The sequence below is a fragment of the Xenopus laevis genome, chromosome 8S, assembly GCF_017654675.1.
Source record: "Xenopus laevis strain J_2021 chromosome 8S, Xenopus_laevis_v10.1, whole genome shotgun sequence".
Lineage (NCBI taxonomy): Eukaryota > Metazoa > Chordata > Amphibia > Anura > Pipidae > Xenopus > Xenopus laevis.
The window spans coordinates 103613571-103626347 of NC_054386.1; the positions used below are offsets into that span (position 1 = coordinate 103613571).

The following is a 12777-nucleotide window of genomic DNA, read 5'->3' on the forward strand; positions in this document are numbered from 1 at the left end:
TGGAACAGGTTGTTGGAAGTTGGTGGAGTCCATACAACACACAAACACTGTTATACAACTCAATATTAGTTCCATCATTCAAAGTAACACAAACATCTTTCACTTGAAACAGTCAATGAGTTGGGAAAGAACAATGATATTCCCTAATATTCCCTTCATTTTCTCTAAAGGAATAACACATTTCAGCCATTTTTCTTCCTGGTTTGGAATAGAATGTGCAGTGTTGCCAATGCATTTGCCTGGATGGAAATAAAAGTTTTGTTAAACTCGCGTTGTCCCATTGTTAAACTCCCTGCTATTATTCTAATCACACGTGTGTTTATATCAGAAGGTCATGCCCTGGGATTAAGGGGGTCTGATATAAGCAGGTTTTGCACCTCTCAGGCCACTCACCGATTCAGACAGTCCTCCACACAGCCCTTCTCTGATTGGGTGTATGGATACTTGCAGTTGCACGTAGTCGCTTCATAGCCAGACAGTGGCTTCACATCCACGTACACGTCTGGGGGGGGGGGGGGGTAGAAGGAAGAAAACATTTAATGAGGAAGAGAACACTAATAATAACAAGAAACAACAAACATTCCTATACCTCAACAATGAGAGCAGCAAGAGCACAAACCAAACTTTGTCCCATACTGATGAGCAAACAGTCACTTACTGGAACGTATCTTCTTGTATAACGGGACGTCGGGCTTCTTGTACAACTAGGAGAGAGGAGAGGCACCATTACAAGATCACATTATATCCCCACTACCCTAACAGCCAATCACTGGCCTTCTACATTATCAGCAGCAGGACACTGGCCATCACCCAATGAAAAAGCAAAGCTGTCACTGACACAATCACATCTCTAGTGTATAAGCTGGGATCTAGTTTAGGCCAGTGAGAGTGCAGGTATCAGTACTAGAGAGCTGGGATCTACTTCAGACTAGTGAGGGTGCAGGTATCCAAACTAGAGAGATGGGATCTAGTTCAGACTAGTGAGGCTGCAGGTATCAGTATTTGAGAGCTGGGATCTAGTTCAGACTAGTGAGGGTGCAGGTATCAGTACTAGAGAGCTGGGATCTAGTTCAGACTAGTGAGGGTGCAGGTATCAGTACTAGAGAGCTGGGATCTAGTTCAGACTAGTGAGGTTGAAGGTATCAGTACTAGAGAGCTGGGATCTAGTTCAGGCCAGTGAGGGTTGCAGGTATCAGTACTAGAGAGCTGGGATCTAGTTCAGGCCAGTGAAGGGGCAGGTATCAGTACTAGAGAGCTGGGATCTAGTTTAGGGCCAGTGAGTGTGCAGGTATCAGTACTAGAGAGCTGGGATCTAGTTAGGTATCATTGGAGGGGGGTTTGGGGAAGAGATCCAGGGTATATAGGTGTCAGTACCTGATTATGTTTCCATTGCCACAGGATGTCGTAGGGAAGTTGGAAGTCGTTCCTCTTCTGCCTCAGATACTTCCCTGGGGAAAAAATACAATTTCATTACTCACCACAAGCCAAACTCTCCCACCTCCTCTCCCTGCATTATCTCCACTACTCCAGGAACAAAGGTTTCAGTTTGGATTAACAGAACAACTAAAGCAGGTATTCAGTGTGCTACTGACATGGTCCCTGCATGAAGATCCCTTAGTGTGTCCGATGGATCCTGTCTGGTACATATAATACAGAAATAGGCATAGGACTGGTTCTGATCCTATTAACAGCAGAGCCAAAATGGAATGATAGGGGTCCACTCGCTGGCATAGCATTACACTGTTCTGCCCCAAATCCCTGGTAGCCACATCTGCATAAACAGTGAGCAGGGCAGATTTTAGGAAACACCATTTAACCTTGGCCACACAGCAAGTGTGTGTGTATGTGCTGATGAGGGTTGTGGCTGCCATAATTCCTTTCAGATCAGGCCCCATGTCCCCAGCAGAGAGTGGAAGGAGAACCCTCCCAGTCCAGTTCCAGAAAAGGGCTCAGCCTGTTGGGAATTGGTTCCAATGTGATGATGTCAGAGGGGAAACAATGGGCTCCTTCAGGAGTTGTGGCTGGGAGCCACACAGGCCCACAATAGCAGCTGTATCCCTACTGCCCTCTCCTGCATTATCCCTGCAATATCCCTGCATTATCCCTGCAATATCCCTGCCCTCTCCTGCATTATCCCTGCCCTCTCCTGCATTATCCCTGCCCTCTCCTGCATTATCCCTGCCCTCTCCCTGCACTTCCCTGCCCTCTCCTGCATTATCCCTGCCCTCTCCTGCATTATCCCTGCCCTCTCCTGCATTATCCCTGCCCTCTCCTGCATTATCCCTGCCCTCTCCCTGCAATATCCCTGCCCTCTCCCTGCAATATCCCTGCCCTCTCCTGCAATATCCCTGCCCTCTCCTGCATTATCCCTGCCCTCTCCTGCAATATCCCTGCCCTCTCCTGCAATATCCCTGCCCTCTCCCTGCCCTCTCCTGCAATATCCCTGCCCTCTCCTGCAATATCCCTGCCCTCTCCTGCAATATCCCTGCCCTCTCCTGCAATATCCCTGCCCTCTCCTGCAATATCCCTGCCCTCTCCTGCAATATCCCTGCCCTCTCCCTGCAATATCCCTGCCCTCTCCTGCAATATCCCTGCCCTCTCCTGCATTATCCCTGCCCTCTCCTGCAATATCCCTGCCCTCTCCTGCAATATCCCTGCCCTCTCCTGCAATATCCCTGCCCTCTCCTGCAATATCCCTGCCCTCTCCTGCAATATCCCTGCACTCTCCCTTAGCTCTCCTGCCCTTTGCTGCTTGCTCTTATCCTGGAAAACCATACAGATCCTGTGCTGCTTGCCCTTATCCTGTAGAACTGTAACAATCCTGTGCTGTTTGCCCCATACTGTAACATAGTAAGTAAGGTTGAAAAAAATCAAACTTCTAGTTTTTTTTTTAACCTGCCTGCCAGTTGATCCAGAGAAAGGCAAAAAAAAACCCATCTGAAGCCTCTCCAATTTGCCTCAGAGGGGGAAAAATTCCTTCCTGACTCCAAAATGGACCAGTCCCTGGATCAACTTGTACTATGAGCTATCTTCCATATCTCTGTATTCCCTCACTTGCTAAACACCATCCAACCCCTTCTTATACCTATCTAATGTATCAGCCTGTACCCCTGATTCACTTCCCAGCTCTCCCTGTAACACCCCTTTCCCTCCTCTAATCTCATTGGCTCCCTCCTGTCTGCTGGGAGGAGCTACTGGTGAATAAAGCATCCGACCCTTCCTGTACCTATCTAATGTATCAGCCTGTACCCCTGATTGGCTTCCCAGCTCTCCCTGTAACACCCCTTTCCCTCCTCTAATCTCATTGGCTCCCTCCTGTCTGCTGGGAGGAGCTACTGGTGAATAAAGCATCCGACCCTTCCTTGTACCTATCTAATGTATCAGCCTGTACCCCTGATTCACTTCCCAGCTCTCCCTGTAACACCCTTTCCCTCCTCTAATCTCATTGGCTCCCTCCTGTCTGCTGGGAGGAGCTACTGGTGAATAAAGCATCCGACCCTTCCTTGTACCTATCTAATGTATCAGCCTGTACCCCTGATTCACTTCCCAGCTCTCCCTGTAACACCCCTTTCCCTCCTCTAATCTCATTGGCTCCCTCCTGTCTGCTGGGAGGAGCTACTGGTGAATAAAGCATCCGACCCTTCCTTGTACCTATCTAATGTATCAGCCTGTACCCCTGATTCACTTCCCAGCTCTCCCTGTAACACCCCTTTCCCACCTCTAATCTCATTGGCTCCCTCCTGTCTGCTGGGAGGAGCTACTGGTGAATAAAGCATCCAACCCTTCCTTGTACCTATCTAATGTATCAGCCTGTACCACTGATTCACTTCCCAGCTCTCCCTGTAACACCCCTTTCCCTCCTCTAATCTCATTGGCTCCCTCCTGTCTGCTGGGAGGAGCTACTGGTGAATAAAGCATCCGACCCTTCCTTGTACCTATCTAATGTATCAGCCTGTACCCCTGATTCACTTCCCAGCTCTCCCTGTAACACCCCTTTCCCTCCTCTAATCTCATTGGCTCCCTCCTGTCTGCTGGGAGGAGCTACTGGCGAATAAAGCATCCGACCCTTCCTTATACCTATCTAATGTATCAGCCTGTACCTCTGATTCACTTCCCAGCTCTCCCTGTAACACCCCTTTCCCTCCTCTAATCTCATTGGCTCCCTCCTGTCTGCTGGGAGGAGCTACTGGTGAATAAAGCATCCGACCCTTCCTGTACCTATCTAATGTATCAGCCTGTACCCCTGATTGGCTTCCCAGCTCTCCCTGTAACACCCCTTTCCCTCCTCTAATCTCATTGGCTCCCTCCTGTCTGCTGGGAGGAGCTACTGGTGAATAAAGCATCCGACCCTTCCTTGTACCTATCTAATGTATCAGCCTGTACCCCTGATTCACTTCCCAGCTCTCCCTGTAACACCCCTTTCCCTCCTCTAATCTCATTGGCTCCCTCCTGTCTGCTGGGAGGAGCTACTGGTGAATAAAGCATCCGACCCTTCCTTGTACCTATCTAATGTATCAGCCTGTACCCCTGATTCACTTCCCAGCTCTCCCTGTAACACCCCTTTCCCTCCTCTATTCTCATTGGCTCCCTCCTGTCTGCTGGGAGGAGCTACTGGTGAATAAAGCATCCGACCCTTCCTTGTACCTATCTAATGTATCAGCCTGTACCACTGATTCACTTCCCAGCCCTCCCTGTAACACCCCTTTCCTCTAATCTCATTGGCTCCCTCCTGTCTGCTGGGAGGAGCTACTGGTGAATAAAGCATCCGACCCTTCCTTGTACCTATCTAATGTATCAGCCTGTACCCCTGATTCACTTCCCAGCTCTCTCTGTAACACCCCTTTCCCTCCTCTAATCTCATTGGCTCCCTCCTGTCTGCTGGGAGGAGCTACTGGTGAATAAAGCATCCAACCCTTCCTTGTACCTATCTAATGTATCAGCCTGTATCACTGATTTACTTCCCAGCTCTCCCTGTAACACCCCTTTCGCTCCTCTAATCTCATTGGCTCCCTCCTGTCTGCTGGGAGGAGCTACTGGTGAATAAAGCATCCGACCCTTCCTTGTACCTATCTAATGTATCAGCCTGTACCATTGATTCACTTCCCAGCTCTCTCTCTGTAACACCCCTTTCCCTCCTCTAATCTCATTGGCTCCCTCCTGTCTGCTCGGAGGAGCTACTGGCGAATAAAGCATCCGACCCTTCCTTATACCTATCTAATGTATCAGCCTGTACCCACTGATTCACTTCCCAGCCCTCCCTGTAACACCCCTTTCCTCTAATCTCATTGGCTCCCTCCTGTCTGCTGTGAGGAGCTACTGGTGAATAAAGCATCCGACCCTTCCTTGTACCTATCTAATGTATCAGCCTGTACCCCTGATTCACTTCCCAGCTCTCTCTGTAACACCCCTTTCCCTCCTCTAATCTCATTGGCTCCCTCCTGTCTGCTGGGAGGAGCTACTGGTGAATAAAGCATCCGACCCTTCCTGTACCACTGATTCACTTCCCAGCTCTCCCTGCAACATCCCTTTCCCTCCTCTAATCTCATTGGCTCCCTCCTGTCTGCTGGGAGGAGCTACTGGTGAATAAAGCATCCAACCCTTCCTTGTACCTATCTAATGTATCAGCCTGTATCACTGATTTACTTCCCAGCTCTCCCTGTAACACCCCTTTCGCTCCTCTAATCTCATTGGCTCCCTCCTGTCTGCTGGGAGGAGCTACTGGTGAATAAAGCATCCGACCCTTCCTTGTACCTATCTAATGTATCAGCCTGTACCATTGATTCACTTCCCAGCTCTCTCTCTGTAACACCCCTTTCCCTCCTCTAATCTCATTGGCTCCCTCCTGTCTGCTCGGAGGAGCTACTGGCGAATAAAGCATCCGACCCTTCCTTATACCTATCTAATGTATCAGCCTGTACCCCTGATTCACTTCCCAGCTCTCCCTGTAACACCCCTTTCCCTCCTCCAATCTCATTGGCTCCCTCCTGTCTGCTGGGAGGAGCTACTGGTGAATAAAGCATCCAACCCTTCCTTGTACCTATCTAATGTATCAGCCTGTATCACTGATTTACTTCCCAGCTCTCCCTGTAACACCCCTTTCGCTCCTCTAATCTCATTGGCTCCCTCCTGTCTGCTGGGAGGAGCTACTGGTGAATAAAGCATCCGACCCTTCCTTGTACCTATCTAATGTATCAGCCTGTACCATTGATTCACTTCCCAGCTCTCTCTCTGTAACACCCCTTTCCCTCCTCTAATCTCATTGGCTCCCTCCTGTCTGCTCGGAGGAGCTACTGGCGAATAAAGCATCCGACCCTTCCTTATACCTATCTAATGTATCAGCCTGTACCACTGATTCACTTCCCAGCCCTCCCTGTAACACCCCTTTCCTCTAATCTCATTGGCTCCCTCCTGTCTGCTGTGAGGAGCTACTGGTGAATAAAGCATCCGACCCTTCCTTGTACCTATCTAATGTATCAGCCTGTACCCCTGATTCACTTCCCAGCTCTCTCTGTAACACCCCTTTCCCTCCTCTAATCTCATTGGCTCCCTCCTGTCTGCTGGGAGGAGCTACTGGTGAATAAAGCATCCGACCCTTCCTGTACCACTGATTCACTTCCCAGCTCTCCCTGCAACATCCCTTTCCCTCCTCTAATCTCATTGGCTCCCTCCTGTCTGCTGGGAGGAGCTACTGGTGAATAAAGCATCCAACCCTTCCTTGTACCTATCTAATGTATCAGCCTGTATCACTGATTTACTTCCCAGCTCTCCCTGTAACACCCCTTTCGCTCCTCTAATCTCATTGGCTCCCTCCTGTCTGCTGGGAGGAGCTACTGGTGAATAAAGCATCCGACCCTTCCTTGTACCTATCTAATGTATCAGCCTGTACCATTGATTCACTTCCCAGCTCTCTCTCTGTAACACCCCTTTCCCTCCTCTAATCTCATTGGCTCCCTCCTGTCTGCTCGGAGGAGCTACTGGCGAATAAAGCATCCGACCCTTCCTTATACCTATCTAATGTATCAGCCTGTACCCCTGATTCACTTCCCAGCTCTCCCTGTAACACCCCTTTCCCTCCTCCAATCTCATTGGCTCCCTCCTGTCTGCTGGGAGGAGCTACTGGCGAATAAAGCATCCGACCCTTCCTTATACCTATCTAATGTATCAGCCTGTACCCCTGATTCACTTCCCAGCTCTCCCTGTAACACCCCTTTCCCTCCTCTAATCTCATTGGCTCCCTCCTGTCTGCTGGGAGGAGCTACTGGCGAATAAAGCATCCGACCCTTCCTTATACCTATCTAATGTATCAGCCTGTACAACTGATTCAGGGAGAGAATTCCACATCTTCACAGCTCTCACTGTAACAAACCCCTTCCCAATATTTAGGCGGAACCTCTTTTCTTCAAATCAGAATGGGTGACCTTGTGTCAGCTGGAAAGACCTACTGGTATATAAATCATTAGAGAGATTATTATATGATCCCCTTATATATTTATACATAGTCATCATATCACCCCTTAAGCGCCTCTTCTCCAGCGTGAACATCCCCAATTTGGCCAGTCTTTCCTCATAGCCAAGATTTTCCCTTTACCAGCTTAGTTGCCCTTCTCTGTACCCTCTCTAATACAATAATGTCCTGTTTGAGTGATGGAGACCAAAACTGTAGGGCATATTCTAGATGGGGCCTTACCAGTGCTCTATACAGTGGGACCCCCTCCTCCCGTGACTCTCTGCCCCATTTAATACAAGTCAAGCCCTTATTTGCCCTTGATGCTGCTGACTGGCATTACTTGCTACAGACAAGTTTATTATCTACAAGGACTCCAAGCTCCGTCTCCATTATGGATTTGCCTAGTGCAGTCCCATTAAGGGTATAAGTGGATATTGTTACATCCCAGGTGCAGGACTTTACATTTATCAACATTGAATCTCATTTGCCACTTAGCTGCCCAGATTGCCAGTTAGTCAAGATCCTGTTGCAAGTGCCACATCCTGGATGGAATTAATTGGGCTGATAGTTTTGTCTCATCTGCAAACACTGATACATTACTTACAATCCCCTCCCCTAAGTCATTAATGAACAAGTTAAATAAAAGTGGCCCCAATACTGAGCCCTGAGGGACCCCACTAAGAACCTTACTCCAAGTAGAGAATGTCCCATTAACAACCACCCTCTGTACCCGATCCTGTAGCCAGTTTCCTATCCATGTGCAAACGACTTCATTAAGCCCAACAGACCTTAGTTTAGAAAGCAGTCGTTTGTGGGGCACAGTATCAAATGCTAAATGCAAAATCCAAGTAGATCTACTGCCCCCCCACTGTCCAGCATCTTACTTACCTCATCATAAAATGCAATCAAATTAGTCTGACATGACCTATCCTTCATAAAGCCATGCTGATTGCTGCTCATAATGCCATTCACTAGGACAACATTTTGAATGTGATCCCTTAACAAGCCTTCAAATTATTTGCCCACCACAGATGTCAGATTTACTGGCCTATAATTGCCAGGCTGAGATCGTAATCCCTTTTTAAATATTGGAATAACATCAGCTTTTCTCCAATCCATAGGCACCATACCAGATGAAAGCGAATCGGAGAAAATCAGAAATAGAGGCCAGTCTAAAACTGAACTAAGCTCTCTTAGAACCTGGGGGTGTATGCCATCAGGCCCTGGAGCCTTGTTTACATTAATTTGTATTAAAGCTTTATGGACTAGATTGAGCTGAGCCATCAGTGCAGCTATAAAGTGAGCCTGGGAACTCAGACTCCTCTATTGTATACACTGAAGAAAAGAACTGATTTAGCACATTTGCCTTTTCTGTATCGGTTACAACCATACTGGTACCATTATTTAATGGAGCAACACTCTCAACCTGCATCTTTTTACTATTAATAGATTTAAAAACTTTTTAGGGTTATGTCATGTAACAGTTTATAAACTTTTTCCCATTAACTGATCTGTCAGTACTGTTGCTCCAGTCAATATCTGGGTAATTAAAATCCCCCATTATCATTACTTTACCCAAACTAGCAGCCTTTTCTATTTTCATCAGGAGCTTATCCTCGTCACTTACATTAGGGGGTCTATAACGACGCCTACAATTAATTTGCTGGACTCTTTACAATTGGTAAAGAACTCCCCCCATAAGACTTCTGCCCCCTCGTTTTCTAACATAACCTCCTCCTTTATATTAGATTTAAATCCTGCCTAACATACAGACATACCCCTCCTCCTTTTCTATTGCCTCTGTCCCTCCGAAACAAAGTATTGCCACTAATATTAACTGCCCTGTCATGCGAATCATTCAGCCATGTTTCGGCCAATCACATCATATTTTCCCTCCAGCTCTACCATTTTACCAGTCAGACTCGTTGCATTTGCAAACATACATTTAATACTGGTACCACAGGGGTGCTCAAACTTTTTGCAACGAGGGCCAGATTTGGTGAGGTGAAAATGTGTGGGGGCCAACCATTCAGCCCGACATTTTTTGCACAATTAACATTAAATTACAGGAATCGAGTAATCGTAGCAGTAATATTTGAGTACATTAGTGAAATGATCTGCCACTTGGTCTATATTGCGATCTGTGTGCTGAAGATGTTAGTAATAGACACGTACTGGAACGTAGTGACGCCATACTTCTTTAGTTTATTGCACAGGCACGCCAGTACATCTATTGATACCTGCAACCATAAAGAAGTATGCAAAGACAGTGTGTCTCTACGTGCCAGTATGTGTCTATTACCAACACCTTCAGCACACAGGCAGCAGTATAGACCAAGTGGCAGATCATTTCACTAATGTGCCTTAAAGGAGAAGGAAACCTGGGCGCAAAAATCCCTCCCCCCCTCGCCTACCTGTTCCCCCGGGCAAATGCCCCTAACTTGTTACTCACCCCTCTGCGCAGGTCCTGTCCACGGAATTCACAGGCGCCATCTTCTCCAGATTGGTTTTCTTCCTGCTTTGACCGGTGTTTTTGGCGCATGCTCAGTAGGAGCATTTACCGGTACAGATCTACTGCGCATGTGCCGAAAGTCACTAAGTTTTCCGATTCCACTTCGTGACTTTCAGCACATGCGCAGTAGATCCGTACCTGTGAATGCTCCTACTGCGCATGTGCCTGAAGATGCAGATGAATCCAGGAAGAAGACCGCTCGGGAGAAGATGGCGCCTGTGAACTCCGTGGACAGGACCTGCACAGAGGGGTGAGTAACAAGTTAGGGGCATTTGCCTGGGGGAACAGGTAGGCGAGGGGGAGGGATTTTTGCGCCCAGGGGGTTTCCTTCTCCTTTAATATTACTGATATGGGATTCCTGATCGCACTGTGCTGGGGGGCCTCATTATTATTAATTTCATGATGGAGGCTGAGCAATTGGCCCCCGGGCCACACTTTGGACATGCCTGTTGGTACCATATTGAACAAATGACATGTGCTCCTCCCTATCCTTAACCCCCAACCAAAGCTCCTCCTCCATTTTTCCTTCCTTTGCCCACTATCTCATCTAACCTGTTTTCCACTGAATCTTTTACTGAACCCCCCCCACCCACCCCTAGTTTAAAATCTCCTCCAACCCTCTAGCCATCTTCTCCCCCAAAACAGCTGCACCATCATCATTGAGGTGCAGCCCATCCCTAGCAAAGAGCCTGTAGCCGACTGAGAAATCAGAAGTGTAACAATCCTGTGCTGCCTGCCCTTATCCTGTACAACTGTAAAAATCCTGTGCTGCTTGCCCCATACTGTAGAACTGTAACAATCCTGTGCTGCTTGCCTCATACTGTAGAACTGTAACAATCCTGTGCTGCTTGCCCCATACTGTAGAACTGTAACAATCCTGTGCTGCTTGCCTCATACTGTACAACTGTAACAATCCTGTGCTGCTTGCCCCATACTGTAGAACTGTAACAATCCTGTGCTGCTTGCCCCATACTGTAGAACTGTAACAATCCTGTGCTGCTTGCCTCATACTGTAGAACTGTAACAATCCTGTGCTGCTTGCCTCATACTGTAGAACTGTAACAATCCTGTGCTGCTTGCCTCATACTGTAGAACTGTAACAATCCTGTGCTGCTTGCCCCATACTGTAGATCCTTTGCTGCCTGGCATTATCCCTGACTTCTGGCTTACTTTAAAGGGATACTGTCATGTGAAAAAACATTTTTTTCAAAATGAATCAGTTAATAGTGCTGCTCCAGCAGAATTTTGCACTGAAATCCATTTCTCAAAAGAGCAAACATCTGCCCCAAGTCATGTGACTTGTGCTCTGATAAACTTCAATCACTCTTTACTGCTGTACTGCAAGTTGGAGTGATATCGACCCCACCCTTTTCCCCCCAGCAGCCAAACAAAAGAAGATTGGGAAGGTAACCAGATAGCAGCTCCTCAATAAGAACAACACTCAATAGTAAAATCCAGGTCCCACTGAGACACATTCAGTTATATTGAGAAGGAAAAACAGTAGCCTGCCAGAAAGCATTTCTTTTCGAAAGTGCAGGCACAAGTCACATGACCAGGGGCAGCTGGGAAACTGACAATATGTCTAGCCCCATGTCAGATTTCAAAATTGAATATAAAAAAATCTGTTTACTCTTTTGAGAAATGGATTTCAGTGCAGAATTCTGCTGGAGTAGCACTATTAACTGATGCATTTTGAAAAAAACATGTTTTCCCATGACAGTATCCCTTTAAGGACAAGAAAAGATCTTTAGGCCATTGTGCAGGACAATGTGAAATGTTTGAACTCTCCCCAATGTTACTGAATCTCTTAATCTTGGCTGGCATCAGCACATTTGCTCTTTTTACAGAAATCCCCTCCCTGGGACTAACGCATGGAGAGGTGTATGTCAAGCCCCTGCGCATTGCCAAATCTCTGTAGGTTCTGTATTGCATTTTTGTAAACATTACACCAGCTATTAGTTTGCACTATAATTGCTGAGGCAGAGGAAGGATTTGGATCAAATGAAGGTAATGTTTCAGGAGAGCAGTATTAGGACTGTGTATAGCCTTAGTATATACCATTGATTTCCTCAGAGCAATGCATGCTTATGAAACTCACCAATATTGATGGGGGCCGGCAGTAGGCTGTACTCATGCTCTCTGGGATCATACTCCAGTTTCTCCTTCTTCAGCTGCATCAGGCGACTCTTGGGACTGCAGGAGTCACAAAGGAGAAGCACTGCTTATTAGCCAGGGCCAATAGAATATATATGGCTGTATGTCTAAAGGAAAGTGCCGCGCTAATTCCCTCACGGATGGGCACAGAGATGGCACCTGGCTGGGTCACAACGGGCTGCTACTTACTCCAGAGTCTTGTACACGTCAGAGAAAAGGCCAGCTTTCTGATATTTCTTCTTGGGCACTCGAGGAATTTTCTTCTCTTTCTGCAGAGGAGGCGCTGCCATAGTGCGTAGCAGCTCATCGCTTCGTTCCTCTTGGTTCCTACCGATATCATTCACTGGCACAGCCTCTGCCCGGGCAAACTCACACAGCCTGCAACAAACACATGGATATGAAGGCACAAAAATATAATGGCTTACACCAGTATCAGTCAGAACTGCACATTGTTTCCCTTACACTAAACACTACAAGGCTACTTTCAAACGGCTCATGCGACAGGGGAAACTTGTAGGATGCTGCTGCTACAGAATGAGGATTTTATCACAACATGTTGTCTAATTGCTAATTATCACCTGATGAAGGATATGTTTATCCAAAACATGTTGTGAAGAAATAAACACACTGAATTCGCTGAGTTTATTTTATGCTCATCTTGGAA

At 47.2% G+C, this 12777-nt stretch overlaps 1 protein-coding gene across 3 annotated transcripts in view; it reads right to left on the reverse strand.

Moving 5' to 3' along the window:
* The window catches only part of LOC108700623 (histone-lysine N-methyltransferase ASH1L), a 51504-nt gene that overhangs the window by 15727 nt on the left and 23000 nt on the right, over positions 1–12777 (reverse strand). For all 3 annotated transcript variants that reach the window (XM_041574634.1, XM_041574636.1, XM_041574635.1), the window contains exons 6-10: positions 12303–12491; positions 12058–12152; positions 1375–1448; positions 659–704; positions 394–502 (exon numbers count right to left, since the gene is read on the reverse strand). In XM_041574634.1, coding sequence (XP_041430568.1) covers positions 394–502; positions 659–704; positions 1375–1448; positions 12058–12152; positions 12303–12491 — 513 coding nt within the window. The remainder of the gene's footprint in view (positions 1–393; positions 503–658; positions 705–1374; positions 1449–12057; positions 12153–12302; positions 12492–12777) is intronic.